The sequence below is a fragment of the Crocodylus siamensis genome, chromosome 2, assembly GCF_052110815.1.
Source record: "Crocodylus siamensis isolate JL-2025a chromosome 2, ASM5211081v1, whole genome shotgun sequence".
Taxonomy (NCBI): domain Eukaryota; kingdom Metazoa; phylum Chordata; order Crocodylia; family Crocodylidae; genus Crocodylus; species Crocodylus siamensis.
In genome coordinates, this window is record NC_143396.1 from 191823967 (window position 1) to 191847571 (window position 23605).

Genomic DNA, 23605 nt, shown 5'->3' on the forward strand with positions numbered 1-23605 from the left:
GGACAGGTTAGACAAGTGGGCAGAAAACAACAGAATGCAGTTCAACAAGGAGAAATGCAAAGTGCTGCATCTAGGGAGGAAAAATGTCCAGCACACCTACAGCCTAGGAAATGACCTGCTGGGTGGCACGGAAGTGGAAAGGGATCTTGGAGTCCTAGTGGACTCCAAGATGAACATGAGTCGGCAGTGTGACGAAACCATCAGAAAAGCCAATGGCACTTTATCGTGCATCAGCCGAGGCATGACAAATAGGTCCAAGGAGGTGATACTTCCCCTCTATCGGGAGCTGGTCAGACCGCAGCTGGAGTACTGCGTGCAGTTCTGGGCGCCGCACTTCACGAAGGATGCGGATAATCTGGAGAGGGTCCAGAGAAGGGCCACTCATATGGTTAAGGGCCTGCAGGCCAAGCCCTACGAGGAGAGACTAGAGAAACTGGACCTTTTCAGCCTCCGCAAGAGAAGGTTGAGAGGCGACCTGGTGGCTGCCTATAAGTTCATCAGGGGGGCACAAAAGGGAATTGGTGAGTATTTATTCACCAAGGCCCCCCCGGGGGTTACAAGAAATAATGGCCACAAGCTAGAAGAGAGCAGATTTAGATTGGATATTAGGAGGAACTTCTTCACAGTTCGAGTGGCCAAGGTCTGGAACGGGCTCCCAAGGGAGGTGGTGCTCTCCCCTACCCTGGGGGTCTTCAAGAGAAGGCTAGATGTGTATCTAGCTGGGGTAATGTAGGCCCAGCACTCTTTCCTGCTTATGCAGGGGGTCGGACTCGATGATCTATTGAGGTCCCTTCCAACCCTAGCATCTATGAATCTATGGGGTCATGGTCGATGAGGGCCTGACCAACAAGCCTCTTGAGCTTGTCAAAGTCGGCTTTTCTGAAGTCAAGGACTTCTGTGTTGCTGACTGACTTGCCAGCTTTACGGCGGATGGTGAAGGTGATCAGCTTGTGGTCGCTGTCACCCAGCTTCCCATCGATCACTAGGTCGCCGATTAGGTCATCCCCCGTAGCCAGTACCAGGTCGAGCAGCACTTTGCCTTTCATTGGCCCATAGACTTCTTGAGTCAGGTAGAGGTCATCCACGCACGAGAGAAAGCTTTGCGACCGCTCGGATTTTGCTGAGTGATCTTCCCACGAGATGTCGGGTAATTGAAGCCACCTATGACAACCAAGGTCCTGGAGCAAGCGGCCTCAGTCAGTTCCCGGGCGAACTCCTGGTCAAGCTCAGGACTTTGAGTGGGAGGTCTGTAGTAGACTCCCACCGTTGTGTCCCCTGTGCCGTATTCCCCATGAATTTTTACCCAGAGGGTCTCTAGCTGTCCATGCTGGTTGCCAACATCAGCTTGCAGGGACATGTAGCTTTCCTTCACATAGAGAGCTACACCCCCGCCCCTTTTGTCAACACGATCCCTCCTGTACAGGGTATAGCCCTCTATACCCATGGTCCAGTCATGGGTGGAGTTATCCCAATGACATCATATTTCTTTGCACTGAGCAGGAGGACGAGCTCGTCCTGCTTGTTGCCCAGGCTCCTGGCATTAGTGTACAGGCAGGCAAGTGTACCACTGGGGGCTCTTGCCTTGCCCACAGATTGTGCCAGGGCTGGGGCAGGGGTGGGCTCCCTTAAGTGCCTTGGTCTGCTGGCTTTGCAAGGGTTGCTCAGTGGGCCAGCAGTGGCAGTAGTCCCCCCATCCCCCAGCGGGCTTAGTTTAAAGCCCAGTGGAGCAGGTCAGCCAGCCTGGCTGAGAAGAGCCTCCTCCCCAGGGGGGAGAGGTGGAGGCCATCTCTTCCCAGCAGCTCGCTGCCTCTCTCGCCAAAGAGCAGGCTGTGGTCATGGAAGCCAAAGCCTTCCTGATGACACCAGCTCTGCAGTCTTTGGTTCACTCCGTGGATCCTCCTCTCCCTCCTCAGCCCATAGCCCGAGACTGGGAGGATCGACGAAAACACCACCTGAGCTCCCAGACCCCTAAGCCCTGCTCCGAAATCCCTGTAGCGCCTCATGACCTGGCTGGGGGTGCTCCAAGCTGTGTCATTGGTGCCCACGTGAATAAGGAGCATGGGATAGTGGTCTGTGGGCCGGAGGAGCTGTGGGATCCTCTCTGCAATGTCTCGGATGCGGGCCCCCGGGAAGCAGCAGACTTCCCGGGCTAAGGAGTCGGGGCGGCAGATTGCTCCCTCAGTCCCCCCTGCAGGATGGAGTCTCCCACAACAAACACCTTTCATTTTGTCTTGGGGAGAGCAGGGGCAGTAGTTGTGGTTGAGCCTGGGTTGCCTGTGGGAGCTGGCAACTGAGCAGGCTCTGCTGGGGCTGCAAGAGGTGCGAACCTGTTGCTAAGCTCCGGCGAGGGAGGGGCCTTGGTGTGGCAGGCCTTCGGGCCCTTGACCACCTTGGTCCATGCCCCTTACTGGGCAGAGCAGGAGGTCCCAGAGTCCTCCTTAGTCCTGGAGGGAGACGGTGCTCTACCCTGCGGCTCCCCGGGGAGAAGGGCCTGGGAGTAGGAGTCTATCTCCTGCTCGCAGTCCCTGATGGCACGCAGTCTCTGGACTGTGGCCTGGAGCTCCTCCAGTTGGCACACCAGAGACCCCAGTAGGGAGCAGACCCCGCAAGGGGAGGTGGCCACGCTCCTGGGGCCCAGAGCCTGAAAAATGGACAGGCAGCCCCCCGCAGCCAAGAGCCAGAGGCTCCGTCTGCGTGGAGCCCGGAACCATGGGCTCCGTCTGGGTGGTTGTCTCTGAGGTGCCCAATGGGGGGGCTACAGAGCCCGAGGGGACCCTCGGGGTGCGACGCATGCCCATCTGTGTCATGCCTCTGATAGGCTGGCTACGGCTGGGACTGACTACTCTGGGGGGTTCGTAGGCAGGGTCTCGTGCCCTTCCACGCCCTCTCCTGTGCGAACTCCGCGCTAACTGAAGCGCCTGTTTATGCAGCCTGTTCACACGGCTCTGGTCGCGTGGCTCCCTGGGGGGCTGGGCCAAGTAGGGTCCTGGGCGGGGGCTTGACCTGGCCCGGCTCCACGCAGCTGCCTCCTCCCAGGGAGTGAGGAGTTAATCCCTTCCCACCATGGGCCCACTTACCTCCGGCTGTGCTGGGGGGTGGCAGGGGGCTCTGCGGCTGCTGGGGGGGTGTCTGGGGGGCTTCGGGGGAGCGGGGGTGCAGCGGGCTTTCACCTGCGCGTTCAATCTTTGAAGCTTAGACTCACCTGCAAAGACTGAATCAAGTCAGCCTCAGGCTTTTTGACAGCCTGTACTTAGCTGTAGGGGCTCAATTTTGGAACCAGGTATGAAAAGCTCTTTATGCAATTACATCTTACTTCACTTTCCTCTAACAATTGCTATCTGATTTCTATTGCATACATCCCTGTTCCCCAAAGTTAAACGTGACAATGTTCCAAAGACAAACATTTAAAAGTTCAGAAGTGTCGGATACAATCCATTATAACACTGCATGAACACATACTATATTTTCCATGATATCCCTGCCTTAGTGCACAGAATAAGCAACTACTCAATATTTAATGTTATCTTCATTGTCCTATAGGGTAGCCCCAGATCCTACTTATTGCACATTTTACAAAACCCATTTTCAAAACATAGTTATTAATTTCCTTTTGGCCTTTTCTAACAGTCATCACTGTAGCTTCTAAATGGTTCACAGACTTATGATTTTCAGAACTACGGCTGGTCAGAAATTTTTCATTTGACTAAACAGTTTTGTTTAAAAATATGTAATTTTGAATTAATCATCATAGAATTATAGAAAATTGAGGTTGGAATTGACCTCAGGAGGTCATCTAGTCCAACCCCCTGTGCAAAGCAAGACCATTTCAACTAGATCACAGAAGCCAAAACTTTGTCTAACTGGGTTTTGAAAACCTTCAGAGATGGAGTTTCCACCACCTCTCTGGGTAACCTGTTCCAGTGTTTTACTATCCCCCTAGTGAGAATTTTTTTCTTAATATCTAACCTAAACTTCCCTTGCTGCACCTTGAGACTATTGCACCTTGTTCTGTCATTTGCCACCACTGAGAACAGTCTAGCTTCATCCTCTTTCAAACCCTGCTTCAGGTATTTGAAGGCTGCTATTAAAGCCACCCTCAGTCTTCCCTTCTCTAGACTAAATAAGCCCAGTTCCCTCAGTCTTTCCTCATAAGTCAGGGGTGGGCAAAATGCGGCACATGGGCTGGATGCAGACCACCAGGCCATTCTATCTGGCCCACAGGGCCCCTAAAAATTAATATTTGTATGCCCCTAGTTGCCTGTCATGCGGCCCCCAATGGCTTGTCAAAACTCAGTAAATGGCCCTCTGCCCAAAATAATTGCCCATCCCTGTCATAAGTCATGTCCCCCAGCTCCCTCACCATTTTTGTTGCCCTCTGCTGGACTCTCTCCAATTTGTCCACATCCTTTCTGTAGTGGGGTGCCCAAAATTGAGCACAGTATTTCAGATGTGGCCTCACCAGTGCTGAATAGAGGGGAATAATCACTTCCTTTGACCTACTGGCAACACACCTACCAATACAGTCTAGTATGCTGTTAGCCTTCCTGGCAACAGGACACACTGCTGGCTCATATTCAGCTTATTGTCCACTGTAGCCTCCAGGTCCTTTTCTGCAGAGCTGATGCCCAGCCAGTCAACCCCCAGCCTGTACTGGTGCATGGTATTGTTCTGTCCTAAGTTCATGACTTCACACTTGTCCTTGTTGAACCTCATGAGATTCCTTTTGGCCCAATCCTCCAGTTTGTCTAAGCCACTCTGAATCCTAGCTCTACCCTCCAGCATATCTACTACTCCCCTCCAGCTTGGTGTCATCTGCATACTTGCTGAGGGTGCACTCTATGCCATCTTCCAGGACATTGTTGAAGACATTGAATAAAACTGGCCCCAGGACCAACCCCTGGATCCCTCCACTTGATATTGTCTGCCAACTAGACATTGAGCCATTTATTAATACCCTCTGTGCCCAATGCTCCAGCCAGCTTTCTATCCACCTTGCAGTCCATTCATCCAGCCCATATTTCCTTAGTTTGCCAGTGAGAATGCTGTGGGAGACTGTATCAAAAGCCTCCCCACATCCAGTGCCAATCACCTCATCATTGAAGGCAATCAGGTTGTGGGTATGTGGGGAGACTGTATCAAAAGTCTCCCCACATCCAGCGCCAATCACCTCATCATTGAAGACAATCAGGTTGGTCAGGCATGACTTGCCTTTGGTGAATCAATGTTGACCATTCCTAATCGCCTTCTCCAAGTGCTTAAAAATGGATTTCTTGAGGATCTGCTCCATGATTTTTTTAGATACTGAGGTGAGACTGACTGGTCTGTAGTTCCCTGGATGTTCCTTCTTCCCTTTCTTAAATATGGGCACTATGTGTGCCCTTTTCCAGTCATCCAGGACCTCTCCTGGTCCATGAGTTTTCAAAGATGACAGCCAATGACTCTGCAATCACATCAGCCAACTTCCTTAGCACCCTTGGGTGCATCCCATCTGGCCCCATGGACTTGTACACATCCAGCTTTTCTAAGTAGTCCCTAATCTGTTTTTTCAGCACTGGGGGATACTCACTTCCTCCCCAAACGGTGCTGCCTGGTGCAGTAGTCTGCGAGCTGACCTTGCCTGTGAAGACTGGCAAAAAAGGCATTGAGCACTTCAGCCTTTTCTGCATCCTGTCACAAGGTTGCCTCCCTGATCTGTTAAGAAAACCACACTTTCCCTGATCCTCCTCTTGCTACCAACATACCTATAGTAACCCTTCTTGTTATCCTTCACATCCCTTGCTAGCTGGAACTCCTATTGCGCCTTGGCCTTCCTGACTTTATCCTTGCATGCCCGAGCAATGCTCTTATATTCTTCCCTAGTTATTTGTCCAAGTTTCCACTTCTGATAAGCTTTTTTTTTTCTCTCCATTTAGTATAAATGAAGAGTTCCCTACTAAGCTAAGCTGGTCTTCTGCCATACTTCCCAGATAAAAACCACTCGCCCTTTTATTTCAAAATGAAATGAAGGTTTTCATTTCAGTAAGTTTTAGAATTCAAGGCTCTTCTGTGAATTTTATTCTCTGTTTCACTTGTATATTATTCTTACATTAGTTCAAGACATCAACAGTAGGAGTGCATCATGTGACCCAATAGACACAATATTCTATTTATTTTTAAAAACTTATTAGGGGAAGCTGCTACTTGGTACTGTTTGAAACATCTTGTTTCTCCTATTTGCATTATGTAGTTTAATGCAAATACAAAAACACCTGGCTCTGGAAGTAGAGTTGACATCATCATGTAGGACTGCTTCTCATGTCATCAGCCTACTGAGTGGGACAATACCCAAGTCAGCCAGTAGAAAATGCTGCATCTCTCCTAGATTTAAGATGCACCTACCTTGATTCTGGCCTCTACTCCAAAGACTGTTTATAAATTGTACATTAGAGAGCTGCAGGGTAAAATATATAAACAGTCTAGGAAGAAGGAAGTTAAAGCCAGGGCTCTCCCCTCTTTCAAGGAAGTGCCCTTATCAGGTCATACTTCTTTTTGCTCAGTCTTTCTCTGACTGAAGAGTCATGCACCCTTGGCTATACACAGCTCAGCATCAGCACTAAAGGTTGACAATGCTTCCAGCCCAGTTTAACCTGCAGCCTGAGTAATCTTCTAGTGGACAGGAAATGCAAGTCTGAACCTTCTCAGGTTGAAGAGGGTCTGGAACACAGGTTTCCTACTCCTTGGTCAAATACTCTAACCACTAGTATATATATAAAGTCACCAGCACCACTTCCTGCTTCTCTTCCTCTGACCAAGTTTTTGAATAAAAAGAGCCATGGGTGTTAAACTCAGTTCTGTCAGGTGATGTTAGGCATGCCTCAAGCACACCTATCATTGGGGACTTAGACCTCTGGACACTTAAGTCTGTGAATCATAACGAGCTTTAGGTTTGAAATAAGCCAAGATGGTAGCACTGCTGGGCACTCACAGTAGCTGAACTGGAGATACATAAATAGGGCTTTTTGGAGGGTTTTAGGGGCCTAGAGAATCTCAGCACCTGCTATCTAGAACTGATGGGTCTAAGTGTTGCCTGAATCCCATTTTAGGTGCCTAAGCTATTTTTGTGAGTCTCACCTACACTTTTTCACTGAAATACAAAGGAGATACTTTGTTATCAGGGCTAGATGAGCTATGAAATGTATACTTCACAGGAAGTTTTCAAAGGGTTTTTGTTTGCTTTGATTCAGGTCTGAGTTCCAAAGTTTGGCTCAATAGTGATCTACATTAGCCATGAGATGCAATCATAGGGGAAGCTCTAACTCTGTTGCTATGCCCTCAGCTTAAGCAGTACATATGCAGGCTGGCAAACACAAGAGTTATGAGATGATGGAATGTAGTCTGACTCAAACAGAAGTATTAAATAATTGACCTGCCAAACTCTATCAATTGAACGTGTATGAACTGAGATTTTCAGAGGTACGGAACTACTCAAATTGGTATGAACTTTCACAGAGATGGCAAAATGCCCCTTCTGCTACAAATCTTTGAGGCCCAAGAACTTCTCAACTATATGGTCATCATTTTTTTAAAGTAGAGGCAAAACAATGCGATTTTTCCAAACTTTGTTCCAAGAAATGCTAAACCATTCTGTTTTGAGTTTTAAAATGAAAAGAAACCTGATATGGAAAAAATTAGCTCAAACAGCATACAAAATCATAAAACTAGTGAAAACACAATCTAAAATACTCTCTTTCTGCAGCCACTTGGTACCAACAACAGTGTAGCCATAGTAGCACAGAGCTCAGGATAGGTTAGCTGTTTATCCAGTATCCCAGCTTGAATTGCAGCTCACATTGAACCTTGTATTGCTGCAGCCAACTATTCCTGGTACCAAAATTATTTACATTTAGTTCATGTGCATACAACCTGCAATCACACCTAGGAAGTACAGTGAAAACTTTGCCCCAGTGGAAACTGTTAGGCAACCTTAACTATAGGTGAGGAGCAGGGCAGCAGGAGCAACCCCTAGGGAGCACACATTACTGCCTGTTCCTCAGCAGCAGCACTCAGGTGCTGCCACTCAAGTGAAAAGACCCAGGGCAGGTAAGACTCCTCTCCCTCTCCAACCCCCTCCAGTTGTCATCATCATTCCTGCCTCCTAGTGCTGACAAAACTTGGTACACCTCTTGTTGGGGAGAGAGTAGAGTGACAGCAGGGGTCTTTGCTCAGGACAGTTTCACTCAGAAGTTGTTTGCTGTGGTCAAGCAGATAGGCTAAGCCTGACAGGTCACAAATCCCCTTGCAACCTGGCAAGGGCTGTGCAGCAACAGCTGCTTTATTTACCCTTTTGCAACCATGGTCAAATTGAGGCTTTTACAACCAGGATCTACATGCAGATCCCAGCACCTGTGAGAGGGTTAATGGAAAGGGGGACAAATGAGGCTAATACGAGGACTCACCCTGGCTCTCCACTGGGCTTCCCCAAGGACTACAGGCTCACAGGCTGTGGTATATAAAATTCTACCAGATCCCCTCACCCCATTCTGCTGTCAGCACAACCTCCTCCCCACTGCTGCTGTGCCTAGGTCACAGAAATAACTAGTTATGCCACTGGAACATTGATTCTCAACTGGGTGCCAGAATCAGGAAAGATATGGAGGAGTAACTTGAGTCTGAAAAAGGTTTTATATAGGTATTAAAGAGTAGTTAGCAAACCACTTTTTTCAAAGGTGCAGAGGTTTCTTTTCCATTGTTTTTATAGAGGTTACATTGTTCAAAATAGTAACATCTATAGTATGAGCCAGATATGTATTTAATAGCAACTTTACAAATGGATGCTGGTCTCATTGATTGTTCTAATTTAATCTACTGCATTCAAAATCAAATTCCAAATATGGACTCTGGCATTTTGTAAGAAAAAAATATTAAATGAGATGATATGTTGTTAATTATCATAATGCAGTAAAACAGGGGTCCTCAAAACTTTGTGATACCGTGACCCCCCAGCAGCCAATCGATGAGAGGGGGTGTCCTCCCATGTACCCGCGTGGTGGTGAAAGCAGAAGCACCAGTGGTGTGCAGGTTTACAACCCCTTTTTAAGTTGCTTGTGGTCTCTGCCGGGGGGTGGGGGGAGGCAGGATCGCGACCTGTGGTTTGAGAACCCCTGCTGTATAACTTAAGTTCAAGAATAAGATATGCATAATTTGCTCAGCAAGATTTAAAAATCCTGGTTGCTCAAATTTTAGTGGAAATTACTGGAAAATTTTATTTGTACTAATGAAAATTTCTGAAATATTTCTTCATTTAAACTGACACCATATGAATTATTGGTATGCATGAGCTACTAATATTCACAACATTGCTTTTGTTCACTCTTTTTTCTAAGGATAAAATGTTACATTTAAATGATGCTCCTTCTTTGTAACTTTGCCTATATTTGTATGTATGGCAAACAAATGCTGCTCAGTGGACTTTGAAACTCACAGCTGTAGCACATCTGGTCTAATTTTTTTATATTTTCAAATAGTATAAATAAAAGTAACTCAAGTGAAATAAATAGCATTGCAGCAGATAAACAAGAGAACAAGGTCCTCTGAGTCCATGCACAAACCTGTGCTAGTTGCATTACAAGCAATGCCTAGAGGCTGGGAAGTTTACAACTTTATGCTTTCCCCCTAACATGGTTTGGAAAATACAGGTATGGTAAGTACACTAATAGAGTGGATCCTAATGACATCGTTTCTTGAGAATTTCATAATACAACACTTGAAGTTAATAGAGAGGGGACTGGGTGCTAGTGCTTTCCCCTCACCCACTTTATGGACCCCAAATTCTAGCATTCCGTCAAAAAGTATGATGATACCCACCTGCTATGAATCATATTTTAAAATAGAGATTGGAGTAGTGTGTAAAAATAGTTAAAAATAAAGTGTTTAAAACACCTGGGCACCCTTGAGGTAAACTGAACTTATCCTTTACACAGTTGCTAATATATCATTTTTATAGGCCACAGTTTAACTGCAGACTGCACACAGCTATGTACATACTGGAAAGTCTATTGGCAGAAGCAGAGACACTAGAAGGGAATTAAAAGTTTTCTTCCCAATTCTGGGAAATCTACAGAAATGACTCCATCAATGGTAACAATACTCGGAGCAGTCATATAGTGTTCTAGACTGTTGGGAAGAAGAAACCCACTTTCTTTCCTGAAACTCTTAATCTAAACAACTTACAAACCTGGTTGATTTTGCTGAAAGTTCTGCTCTTTTCGGAAAGATTGTTTCCAATGTCTTTATGACTTTATTCCAGCTTTCCATGAATGGGTGTAAGCAAATAAACATGCTTAACAGAGATTGGTCCAACTTCTCTTTCAGCTCCTAAAACAGGAAAAAAATAAAGATTTTTAAAACAGAAAGCAACTGTTCATTAGATATTCTAGAAAAGGAGATCTAGAATTGTAAATATTTAATTCAAAAAAGAATTATAAATTATTTATTTTGTATACTAAACACCCATATGAAGTACAATGCAACAAAACTGCTACTTGCATTGAAGACATTAGTGAAGTAGTCTTATTAAAGATAATGATATAAATTATCAGCTCATGTAAATTGTTTAATGAAATGTCAAAAGTGTTTTAGTGTGACACAAGTGTCAGCAGACTCCTTAGCGTAACATTGTGCTCAGTATTATAACAGGCAATTACTTCCTACCTTGGAATTTGTTACTTCACATCAAATATCATCTCTTGAAAAAATGGAGCAGATCCACATGACAAACTAAAGGAATATGCCGTGTCCCACTAAACCTAACAAATGGGTTAACCTAAGACTAGACTAAATAAGAAAGAAAAAAACTAAATAAATGAATGCAAATAAGAGTGGCAAGTTTTGAACACTGTTATACATGAAGGTGATTTTCCTGATTGCTCGAGTAGGACACATGCTTAGAAAAGTAATTATGCATTTGAAAATTTGTAATGGGAGTGCAACTGTCACTTGTACATGAAAACAGAAATATAACACTATGAATAATGAATAGGAATACAATAAGTTAATTGGAAAAAGTAACATTTATTTACATGGGAAGTTATACTGATACAGCCATAGTTTTGTAATTTTGCTGGCAGATATCCCTGTATAGACAATAGGGCTGTGTGAAACAGCACCGTTCTGTTTCAACTTCCATTTTGATGGAACAAAGTTTCTTTTCGAAAGCACTGTTCCATTTCCTTTTGTCAAAACTGTTTCACTGTTTCAACATTTCACCCATAGGCTATAATGGGGAAGCACAAAACTGCCTATAACTTTGACATTTCTTACCTGGTTTGGATTAAACTTGCAGGGATGGTAGGCCCTTCTGAGGACACGAAGCCTGCCAAGTTTCAAAGAGATAGGTGCAGAAGTTTCTGGGAAACTGCACCTCAAGTTATAGACAACTAGGAGCCAGGGACCAAGAGCAGCATCTTGTGATCTGACAGACAGATCAGGGGCCTGGAGGGCTGTGGGGGGCTCTGCCAGACTCCTCCCGGGGGTGCGGGTGGGCCCCTGATCTGCCTGCCGGATGACAGAAGGCTGCTCCTGCCACCCAGGACCAGCAGCGCACTCAGTGCCAGTCCCAGGCAGCAGAAGAAGTGTCCTGTGATCCAGCAAGCAGATCAAGGGCCCACACCCTCAAGAGGAGTCTGGCAGAGCCCTGCAGCCCTCCCGGGGGTGTGGGTGGGAGGCTGCCACTGCTGCCTGGGACCTGCACTGGGTGCAGCTCACATCCAGTGTGGCTTCATGGAGCTGAGCCTGGTTGAGGGAGGGGGAGCGCAGCCCTGGTGCTGCGTTCTGATTCTCCCCACCGGGCTCAGTTCCACGGGGCTGGACCTGCTGGGAGCTGAGCCCGGTGAAGGGAGGCAGGGTGCAGCCCCAGTGTTACACTCCGATTCCCTACACCGGGCTCAGTTCTACAGAGCTGTGAGCCACTGGGAGATGAGCCTGGTGGAGGGAGGCAAAGCCGGCTCTCCCTGCCTCCTGCCATCGGGCTGAGCTCCATGGGGCTGGCAGAGCTGAGTGGAGTGCAGCCCAGCAGCCGGAGGTGGGCAGAGCCAGCGCTGCATTCTGATTGGTTCTGCCTCCCTCCAGCTCCCAGTGGCTTACAGCCTCATGGAACTAAGCTCGGTGGGGGGAATTGGAGTGCAGCGCCGGGGCTGTGCTCTGCCTCCCTTCACTGGGCTCAGCTCCTAGTGGCTTGCAGCTCTGTGGAACTCAGACTGGTGGCAAGAGGCAGCGCGCAGTGCTGGCTCTGCCCACCTTCCGCCACCAAGCTGAGCTCCAGGGGGCTGGCGGAGTCGACTGGACCCTGGCAGCAGGACACGGGCAGAGCCAGAGCTGTGCTCTGATCGGCTCTGCCAGCCTCCGCCGGGCTCAGCTTCCAATGGCAGGAGGTGGGGAGAGCCAGGGGTGCATTCCCCACCAGGCTGAGCCACATGGGGCTGTGGAACCACTTGGAGCACAGCCTTGGCTCTCCTCTGCCTCCCACCACCTAGCTGCTTCAAAATTTGAAACATTTTGACTGCCCTCTTCATTTCAAGGCTGTTCCAAAGCCCTTCATTTTAATTTCACTGTTTCGAGCTCAAAACGAGTCAAAACAGCGTCGAAAGGAAACAGCTGGGGAAGCTTCACACAGCCCTAGTAAACAAACACCAAGTGAGAAAAGACTTAGTACAGCCATGTAAGTGTTTTTTATAATTATATTTTAATTATACAGAATGAAATTGGTTGACTGGGTATGTGCACATGCACTTATATGCAGAACTCTTTGGTATAGCTCTAGAACTTAAATAGGCATGAGGATGAAGTCATCAGACTGACAGCAAGAGACCTCTAATTTCTGCTGCTTGCAGTGCTATCAATGTCCTGAGATAACATAGGCATTCTAGAGGCTTGTCTATACTTAAAAACATTTAACCGCATAGCTAAATTGGCAGAATTCTTTGACCAGTATAGCTTAAACCTGTTCCCTATATAGAGTAGTCTGTACTGGTAAGAGATTTTCTTCTGGTATAACTGAGGTTATGGAAACACAACATGATTACTGAGAAGTAATTTACTTTGGGTTTTCCTCTGTAGTTAGGAGTACTCCCAAGCTGGTTGCTCACAACACCTGGCTAAACGGTGGCAGGGAGTTTGTTTACACCAGTGGTGGGATGTTATTTTGGCTGGAGGGCCACCTAACGAGTTTTGGTGAGCTGTTGCGGGCTACCAACCCATCCCTTGACAACTACCCAGCCCCCTGGCTGCCATCTTGGGACCTGAAGTCCCACCCTTACCCCCTGACCTTTGCCACGATAAGTGGCCCCATGCTTGCCTGCAAAGTACTCCTTTTGGGAGGGGAGGTTGCCGTTTTGAAACTGGAAAAAAAACCCCAAATCATAAACTAAAAGAGAGTCAAACATCTACTATAACTTATTTTAATTTTGTTTAAAAAATAATTTTGTCCTGACTTATGTATGTTTGTAGCATTTCTAGAGGCAATTGCATAATAGCTCATAATACAGGCTTACTTTTGTATATTGTAGGTGGGGGATAAGGGGTGTATGCGGGAGGTGTGGGTGGAGAGTGGGTGCGTGTGTGGGGAGGGTGGATGTGGGGTATGTTGTTGGGGTGGGGGAGGTGTGGGAAAGTGTGGGTCCATATAGGTATATAGTAAGGGTGGAGGGGTGTGGGAATGTCTGTGGAAGGGTAGGGGTATGTATGGTGAGGGGCAGTCCTCAGAGTTCCTGGAGTGTGCAAATCCCTGGAGCTGGATGTGGTGGCAGTGAGCAGGTCCAGCTGCATCTGGCCGAACAGCACTCCTGTCCAGGTCCCTGGCCGCGTATGGTGGCAGGGTGTGGGGCTAGCCCTACCCAGCCCCATAGTGTGCAGCTCCCATGCTCCCACTCCAATCCCCAACTAGAGGTTGCAGTAGCATGTGGGGCCAGCCCAACATAGCTCCATAACATGCAACTCCCTACACTTGCACCCAAATCCCTGGCTGTGCATGTGTGCAGGCCCAGCCTGATCCAGCCCCATAGCACTCCTGTACTCCTGCAAGGTGTGGGGCCAATTCAGCCCCATAGTGCATGGCTCCTTGCACTTCTACCCCTTTCCCCTAGTGAGAGTCCCTAGCCCCAGCCTGGTGGGGTCTTTACCTGCATTCCTAGGCTCGCAGGCTGGAAACAGTCTTGGGGCAACCTGGCACAAGCTCTGGCAGACAGAGCCTTGTCTCCAGTGCCCTCTGGCTTGAGGCTAGGGCAGGTCAGGCCAGGTTGGTGTGCGGGGTGGTTGCTTAGCAACCAGACCTGTACTTCCTGCATGGAGGGGCTGGCTTGCAGAGGGGCAGTGAGGGCCAGAGGTTACAGAGGGCTTATGGAGGGACCCCATGGGCCAGGTGAAATTGCCTGGTTGGCTGGATCCAGCCTGCGGGCCATATTTTGTCCACCCCAGTTTACACAGAGTAAAAGGAAACCCTGGGATAAAGCTGAGTAAGGCAGGGGTTGGCAACCTACAGCTCATGGGCCAGATCTAGCCTGTGGAACTACTGGATCCAGCCCACAGAAGTAGGGTTCGGTGGCATTTGGCAGCAGGGGACTTTGACACTCTCCCCAGAGACAAGTAGTGGCGATGGCCAGGCCGTAGTGCCCACACTCCTCTAACCCAGGGTGTATCATTCCATCCCACAGCTGGAAAAAGGTGGCCACACAAATTAACTCACTATAGTTACTCCTCACTTCAAGGGGTGACTTTACCCAAGAGAGAGTGACTTGCATTGGTGAAAGCTGTGCACTATGCATGTATTCCACTTTTACTATGGAGTAAGGTCAATTTTCTCCACAGTAACCACGTCAGGTGCCTATACAAAGTACCTGAATTAGGGTTTTTGTTGGAATAACCATATTGGGTAGTAACATGGGCAGATCAAAAACTTCGAAAAAGCACGATGCGGGAGATGCCACTTGTGCTGCAGGGGAGGTCACAGCTGCACCTCACTGTGGGCAGACCACACTGTGGCAGCAGCTGCCAGGGGAAGCAGGTAAGACTTCTCTCCGCTGCTTTTGGCACCCCTCCAAGGGCAGATGAAAAGGTAGTGCAGTGGCACAGCTGCACCCCACTTTTGGACTTGATCATACTGCTGGAGCCTCTGGGGACTTTAAAAGAAGTCCTCCACAAGGAAGGGAATCCCCCTTCCCCTTCATGTTCGAAGCATGTCAAATCCCATTCCCTCCCCTCCTTCCTCCTTCCCTCCCACCATCCTTCACCTGGCCTGGCTGCTTTCCTCACTATCCTGGGAGCAGGGGAATTTTCACTGCTGCTTCAGTCCACCCCAGTTGCACTGTTCATCGAGAACTGGGCTGGGCTCACCTAGGACAGGGACAATGGCAGTGCTTTCCCATGCCTGCTCCTGTGGGAACCCAACAGCCTCCCCATTGCTGCTGTCACTCTCCCAGTTAAACCCAGCCCCTTGGTAGTCCAGCTACAGTGGGCAGGAGCAGGTCTGAAACTTCCCCTGCACCCAGGGCAGCAGAGAAAGCAGTAGCAACTGGATGCAGAGAGAGGGAGGCAGGGATGCTTACCTCTCCTGAAGCACAATCTACTGGCACCAGTGTGTTGAGGTGGAGGAGCCTGGGAGTGGGGGTGCAGCCACCCATACAGTGCAGGTAGCTGCTTCCACATGTCCTTTGCCAAATCCTGGATCTGCCCCTGACCCCTCCCTTCCAGTGCAGGCATCTCCCCAACCCCAGAAGAGGTTGCCTCTGGATGCAAGAAGGGGGAATTGGACACATACTATCATTAGACTGGCATGGAATCTACCCACCATCTCCAAATTCTGTTCAGTCATTACCCCCTTATTCCACTGACTTCAATAGAGCTGGCCTCAGAGAAGTAGGCCATTTAGACAGATGTAAGAAGAGCCTGGCTGAAATTAAGAGCTTTGTATCTTAGAATATGAAAAACAGCCTATAACTTCTATAACCCTAATATGTTTCTCAAAAGAAAAAAAAAAAAGAATCTATAGGCTAAGGTCTGAAAAATGTGGTTTAATAAGTTAGAAGAATACAAGACAGTGCCTTGAAAAAATATTTATTCCTCTATTTTCTGGTCATATAAACAGAAATGGCAAAACAGGTTTTTAAATGTATTCAAAATGTTCCTGAAATTGGAAGTCACTACAGGCCACACTGGCTTTCCAGCTGTTAATCCTGATATATTTGGGGTTTATAGAAGAAACGTACCCAGCACCAAGTATAATAGAATTACAAATCCCAAGTGCTGTTATATAATATGATAAACCCTAGAGAGATTGTGTGTTCATATGGGAAAACTGAAATCATATGCCAGGTTCTCTTTTGAAACCGTTTAACTATCTGCGTTTATAAATTAATACTGCCCTCTGCTGGCAGACCTGCTCTACTTCATAGTTTTACAAAAAATAACTGAAGAGCCATCACTCACAAGTATCCAGTTACTAAGGATATCACAAGACCTCCTCACAACGCCCTTCCCCCTCCCCCCCCCATTTGTATTTCCTGGACCATCATGGCTATAGTAATATTCCAATCTTACTAGTAATTTATTTGACATCTTCCTGTATATTTACCAAAAATCTTAATAGGTAAATATGTATACATTTACACATACACACATATATATATATACACACACAGAGACAATATTCTTAAGATTTTTGCTAATAATATTGTATATTATTAGTTTTGTATTGTGTGTGTGTGTATGTGTGTATATACACATACACACACACACACACACACACACACACACACACATGCCTATCTACACCCCCCCCCAAAAATAATAATATACAATACAGAATATTTTGATACTTACATTTATGTAAGTGTGTTATACTGAACCTTTGGTTATGTATTACATATTTACCTACTTAAAGCAGAGTTTATTAAAATGAGCAGGGCTTGTGTAACCTCTATTAGTTCTGACTGCAAGACCAAGTTTGGTCTCTACTGCCTTGGCTGGCAGATGTTGAAAAGGTCTGCAGGAGAACTGCTCTCAGTCCCAGTCATCTTAAAAAACACCCCCTTACAAATAGTCTAAAAGATTCAAAGAGTTAAATTCACCTTTCCTTGCAAAATGAACTCACCACACTACCTGTTATTTAAAAGGAGAATATTAAAATGAAAAGTGGGCTTCCTCCAGGGCTAAAAACCGGAGAGCACCACTAGGCAGCAAAGGAATTCAGCAGCCTTCCATATATCAGTATTTGGATTCCAGTTTTATATAAATCATAGACATAGTAAACTTATTGTGGTCTGTACTAGATATTTGCTGTCATCAGATATTTGTCACATCAGACTACATGTGATTTGTCATAACTTTTGACAGATTCTGCTTGGCAAGGGAACAGTTTAGATTCTTGCAAGTCGAGCTCAAGAAGTGTTAAAAGAAATGTTTGGAGAAGCTTGTTTTGCACATGTCAGCATGACTGGCCCAAGCTATTTTTAACAGAAAAGAATTAAGGTTTATTGCAACTACTGAGTTTTAAAAGAAAAATAATGTCTTTCTCTGCTTTTTCAGTCTGCGTTAACAAGATTTTTCCTCTTCTTTTCCTTGATTTTTAAAAATTTGTTTAAACAAAACCAAGCAGTCATTATCCAATATAAGATGTATACTATTGCCAATAATGAAACCACATGCTTTACAGGCATGCAGTTTTATATATTATTGACCAGAAGGTTACTTTTTAAAATTGTTACTCTGTCCTTTTACTGTTGCTTTCAAATGGAGGACCCATTTGTGTCTATGCTGACAACTGTGTCCTTCTGTCAGCATGAGTTAAGAGCACACAGGGAACCTCTTCCATGCATCTCCCATACCCAACTCTCTTTCACAATGCAAACTTTGTTTACTGGGGAAAATGGGGACTGCTGTCCTTCTGTGTACCTCTGCTGAGAGATGCCACTCAAAGAGTATAGAATCCCTCAATACCAGTCCTCAAAACAGGCTTAGTGCATATGGAAGAACAGACAGCTTCCCCTGAAAGGATGCGTCTATGCGCACAGTTCTCAGGGTAAGTACAGAAGATTTACACCGGCCCCAAAAATCAGGCTGTGCCTAAATGACCCATATCAGTATTAAATAAGCAACATGGGGCATTTTTACATATGTTTGTGCAGCAGCACCAGGTGCTTTTAAAAGCACCCGGCACTGTAGCACATACAGTTGTATAAGCAGCGAAATGCACAGCAGTGCTGAAAAAATGGCAGTGGTGTGCTTTTGAATTAAAACATGTCGAAGGTGCTTTAGTTGAAAAGTGCAATGCTGCCATTTTATGCAAGCTGACGTGAATTTCGCTGCTTATACAACTACACGTGATGCAGTGCAGTGCATGTCAGCTTGTGCGTGCAGCAGACTCAACTGAGTCTGTTTCAATGCACCGGATCTCCAGTGCATCCCGGCATGAAAATGTATGTGTATAAATGCCTATGAGTCATAGAATCATAGAAAATTAAGGTTGCAAGGGACCTCAGGAGGTCTCATCTAGTCCAACCCATAGCTCAAAGCAGGATGATCCCCAACTAGATCATCCCAGGCAAGGCTTTGTCTAGCTTGATCTTAAAAACCTCCAAGAATGAAAAATCCACACTTCTCTGGGTAGACTGTTCCAGTGTTTTACTACCCTCCTAGTGAGAAAGCTTTTCCTAATAGCTAACCTAAACTTCCCTTGCTGCAGCTTAAGATCATTGCTCCCTTGTTTTGTCATCTGCCACCACTGAGAACAGTCTAGCTCCATCCTCTTTGGAACCCCCCTTCAAGTAGTTGAAGGCTGCTATTAAATCCCCTCTCAGTCTTCTCTTCTGCAGATTAAATAAGCTCAGTTCCCTAAGCCTCTCCTCAGAAGTCTGTGCCTCAGCCCCCTAACCATTTTCCTTGCTCTCTGCTGTACTCTCTCCAACTTGTCCACATCCTTTCTATAGTGTGGGTCCCAAAACTGGACACAGTATTCCAGATGTGGCCTCAGCAGTACTGGATAGAGGGGAAGAATCATTTCCTTCAATCTGCTAGCAATGCTCCTACTAATACAGACCAGTATGCCATTAGCCTTCTTGGCAACAAGGGCACACTGTTGGCTCATATCCATTGTGCCCCCAGATCCTTTTCTGCAGAACTGCTGCTTACCCAGTAGGTCCCCAGCCTGTATCAGTGTATGGGATTGTTCCATTGTAAGTGCAGGACTTTTCACTTGTCCTTATTGAACTTCATGAAATTTCTTTTGGTTCAATCCTCTGATTACTCAAGGTCACTCTGAATCGGGAAAATGATGCTGGCACACATCCAGGAGGGGCCAGCAGGAGACTGCATGCTTAGGGGCAACCAACATGGGTTCATCAGTGCAAGGTCCTGTCAGACCAACCTGGTGGCCTTTTACGATCAGATCACCAGATCGTTAGACGCAGGGGTAGCAGTGGATATAATCTTCCTGGACTTCCGGAAGGCTTTTGACACTGTCTCTCACCCTGTTCTCATTAAGAAACTGGGGGGCTGTGGTGTAGACACCCACACAGTCAAATGGGTCGCCAACTGGCTGGAGGGCCGCACCCAGAGGGTGGTAGTGGATGGGTCCTTCTCGACCTGGAAGGACGTGGGCAGTGGGGTTCCGCAGGGCTCAGTCCTTGGGCCCGCACTGTTCAACATCTTCATCAGCAATTTGGATGAGGGGGTAAAAAGCACCCTGTTCAAATTTGCTGATGACACTAAGATGTGGGGGGACGTGGGCACAATGGAAGGATGCAATAGGCTACAATCAGACCTAAACAGGTTACAAGGGTGGGCGGACGAGAATAGGATGGGTTTCAACACAGACAAGTGCAAGGCGATGCACCTCGGGAGGAACAACCGGCACCACACCTACAGGTTGGCGAACTCCCCTCTTATCGGCATGGAGGCGGAAAGGGATCTGGGGGTCATCACTGACTCCAAGATGAACATGGGCCAGCAGTGTGGAGAGGCAGTTAGGAAGGCCAGCCGCACCTTGGCATGCATCCACAGATGCATCTCGAGCAGGTCCAAGGAGGTGATCCTCCCCCTCTATGCGGCACTGGTCAGGCCACAGCTGGAGTACTGCATCCAGTTCTGGGTGCCACACTTCAAGAGGGATGTGGACAGCATGGAGAGGGTCCAGAGGAGGGCCATTCATATGATCAGGGGACAACAGGGCAGGCCCTATGAGGACAGGCTGCAGGACCTGAACCTGTTCAGCCTCCAAAAGAGAAGGCTGAGGGGGGATCTCGTGGCCTGTTACAAACTAGTCAGGGGGGATCAGCAGGCACTGGGGAAGTCCCTGTTTCCCCAAGCACTGCCAGGAGTGACCAGGAATAACAGTCACAAGCTGGCAGAGGGTAGATTTAGGTTAGATATCAGGAGGCGCTACTTCACAGTCAGGGCGGCTAGGGTCTGGAACCAGCTTCCAAGAGAAGTGGTGCAGGCTCCTACCCTGGGGGTGTTTAAGAGGAGGTTAGATGAACATCTTGCTGGGGTCATTTGACCCCAGTATTCTTTCCTGCCATGGCAGGGGGTCGGACTAGGTGATCTACTCGGGTCCCTTCTGACCCTACAAACTATGAAACTATCTTAGCCATAGCTTCCAGCATATCTACTATTTTCCCCAACGTGGTATCATCTTCAAACTTGCTGAGGCTGCTCTCTATCCTACCTTCCAAGTCACTGATGAAGATATTGAACATACCGGCCTTGGAAGCACTCCACTTGATACAGTTTGCCAACTAGACAGTTGAGCCATTGACTACTACCCTCTGAGCCCAGTGATCTAGCCAGTTTTCTATCCACCTTACAGTCCATTCATCCAATCTGTACTTCCTTAGGTTGCTTGTGAGAATGTTGTAGGAGACCATATCAAAAGCCATCCTAAAGTCAAGGTATATCACATCCATTGGACTTCCCATGTCCTTAGAGCCAGTCATTTCATCCTAGAAGGCAACCAAGTTGGTCAGGCATGGCTTGCCCCTGGTGAATCCATGAGGACTATTCTTAATCACTTCTCCTCCAAGTGTTTAGAAATGGATTTCTTGAAGACTTGCTCCATAATTTTTCCAAGGACTGAGGCGAGGCTGACCCTATAGTACTCTGGATCCTCCTTCTTCCCTTTCTTAAAGATGGGCACCATATTTTCCTTTTCCCAATTGTGTGCAACCTTTCCTAATTGCCATGATTTTCAGAGATAATGGCCAGCAACTCTGCAACCACATTGACCAGCTCCTTCAGTGCCCTTTGGTGAATCACACCTGGCTCCATGGACTTGTATGTCCAGCTTTTCTAAGTAGTCCCTAACCTGTTTTTTCAGCACTGAGGGATGCTCACCTCCTCCCCAAACAGCGCTGCCTGCTGCAGTAGTCTGGGAGCTGACCCTGCCTGTGAAGACTGGGGCAAAAAAGGGATTGAGCACTTCCTGGTTTTCTGCATCCTCTGTCACTAGGTTGCCTCCCCAATTTAGTAAAAGACCCATGCTTTCCCTGATCCTCCTCTTGTTCCTAACATACTGGTAGAAAGCCTTCTTGTTACCCTTCACATCCTTTGCCAGCTACAACTCTAATTGTGCTTTAGCCTTTCTGATTTCATTCATACAGGCCTGACCAATACTCTTATACTCCTTCCTAGTCATTTGTCCAAGTTTCCACTTCTTATAGGCTTCTTTTTTGTGTATTAGCTTACTGAAGAGTTCTCTGCTATGCCAAGCTGGTCTTCTGCCATGCACGCTAGTCTTCCTGCATCCCAGAATGGGTTTGTTCCTATGCCCTCAGTAAGGGCTCTTTAAAGTACAGCCAATTCTCCTGGACTCTTGGCCTCTTCTGACTGGCTTCCCAGGATATCCTGCCCAGGAATTCCCTGAATGAGTCAGAGTCTGCTTTTGTGAAGTCCAGGGTCCATACTCTGCTTCTACCCTTCCATCCTTTTCTCAGGAACCTGAACTCAATCATTTTGTGTTCAATGCCATCCAAATTGCCATCCACTACTATATTTCCCACCAATTCTTCCCTGTTCATGAGCAGCAGGTCAAGAAAAGCATGGTGCCTAATTGGCCAATCCAGCAATTGCACCAGGAAGTTGTTCCCAACACTTTCCAAAAAGTTCCTAGATTGTCTGTGCACTGCTGGATTGCTCTCCCAGCAGATATCACAACATGTGCTCTCATAGCCCTACTTTTTCTTAAAGGAAACAGTTAAAACACCATGACCATCACAACCCTAATACAAGAAGCTTGAAGGTTAAATGCCACACACTTAATATTAAGAAAAAGAAAGAAATCAGAAACCAGGTCTTTCCTCTTTTAGGCAGGAGTGACATTATTGCCTGGTTTGCTATATCTATCCAGTTGTACCAGCAAAGAAACCTTTGTGAGGATAGGGAAGGAAAAATCCTCCAACTCAGACCACAATCCACAATCAATAGCCCTGACCTTATAGTAACTTCTAGTGCTTAGATACTCTTCACTTTACAGAGGCAGAGAGAGGTCAGGGACTGATGCACAGTACTGTGCACAGCACCAAAGTTATTAACTCTGCTTCTTCTTTAAGCCACCCTTAAATCCTGATATGCAAGAACAAAGAGGGAGCTTTCAGAGAACTAAGCTCTGCATTTCAGGAGCCAGACTTACCATCTTCTTGCTTGTACAGAACTGCAGCTGTAACCATACCTTTGCCCAGCTTCCTCAGGAGGAAGGGGATAAGATTTAACCCATTGTGCAACTAAAAGAAGGACTTCCATGCTACAGCAATATAAAAGTATCTCTACAAAATGTGATTTGTCCTGTGATCTGTAATTCTGTTTTATTTGCCCATCTGTGCCTAAATAAAAACCTACCTTCTTTGCACTTCACAGCTCCTTTCTTGAACCTGTGATAGTTATAACACTTTCTTTATGGGTCAGAGTCTGATTACATGAAAAGTATGAACTAGCAAATTGCCTGTCAAGAGTCATGGGGGGGAGGAAGGGAGAGGTCAGAGGCCTGCGTTGCTCCTGCCCCCTCTGCCTTGGGTTGGGGTCCGGTTTCTCCCCCTTCCACCCCCCACCACCTCAGGTCTGGGTCTGCTCCCCCGCCTGCTGCTTCAGGCCTGGGCTCATCCCCGCCCTCCCCACCATTGTTTTGGGTCTGGTTCCCCTCTGCTGCTTTGGGTGCAGGACCGTGTGCCCCCCCTGCCTTTCAGAACTGGGGGGAGGGGATCTTGCATGTGGTGGTGGCTGGCTGGCCACACACTGCCACCAGTAAACCCTCTTCCCCTTATCACTCCTGTCCCTCCCTCCCCTCTTTGTTGCTGCCTCCCCCTCCTTGCCGGCTATTCTGGGGGTGGGGGGGAGGGGGACCACCCAGCCCCTGGCTCCATGGCGGTGCTGGCCTTGCCCTGCCACTCCAGACCTTCAGTCCCTGCTCTCATGGCAGCACTCCCCTGCGTGGAGGGATGAGGCCAGCACCACGCTGCTGGCCTCACCCCCCACTCCAGCCCCTCTGTCCCTACTGTCATGGCAGTGCTCTGCTGTGTGTCTCTGTCTGTCCACAGCACTATGACTGGCTGCCGAGACAACCAATCAGAGTGTGAATAAAGCGTTACAGACA

The 23605-nt window shown here is 47.3% G+C and overlaps 1 protein-coding gene across 1 annotated transcript in view; it reads right to left on the bottom strand.

Moving 5' to 3' along the window:
• Nucleotides 1–23605, bottom strand: part of IRAG1 (inositol 1,4,5-triphosphate receptor associated 1) — a 254944-nt gene that overhangs the window by 206222 nt on the left and 25117 nt on the right. The window contains exon 10 of the mRNA XM_090032697.1: nucleotides 10214–10353. Within this exon, the coding sequence (XP_089888823.1) occupies nucleotides 10214–10353 (140 nt within the window). The remainder of the gene's footprint in view (nucleotides 1–10213; nucleotides 10354–23605) is intronic.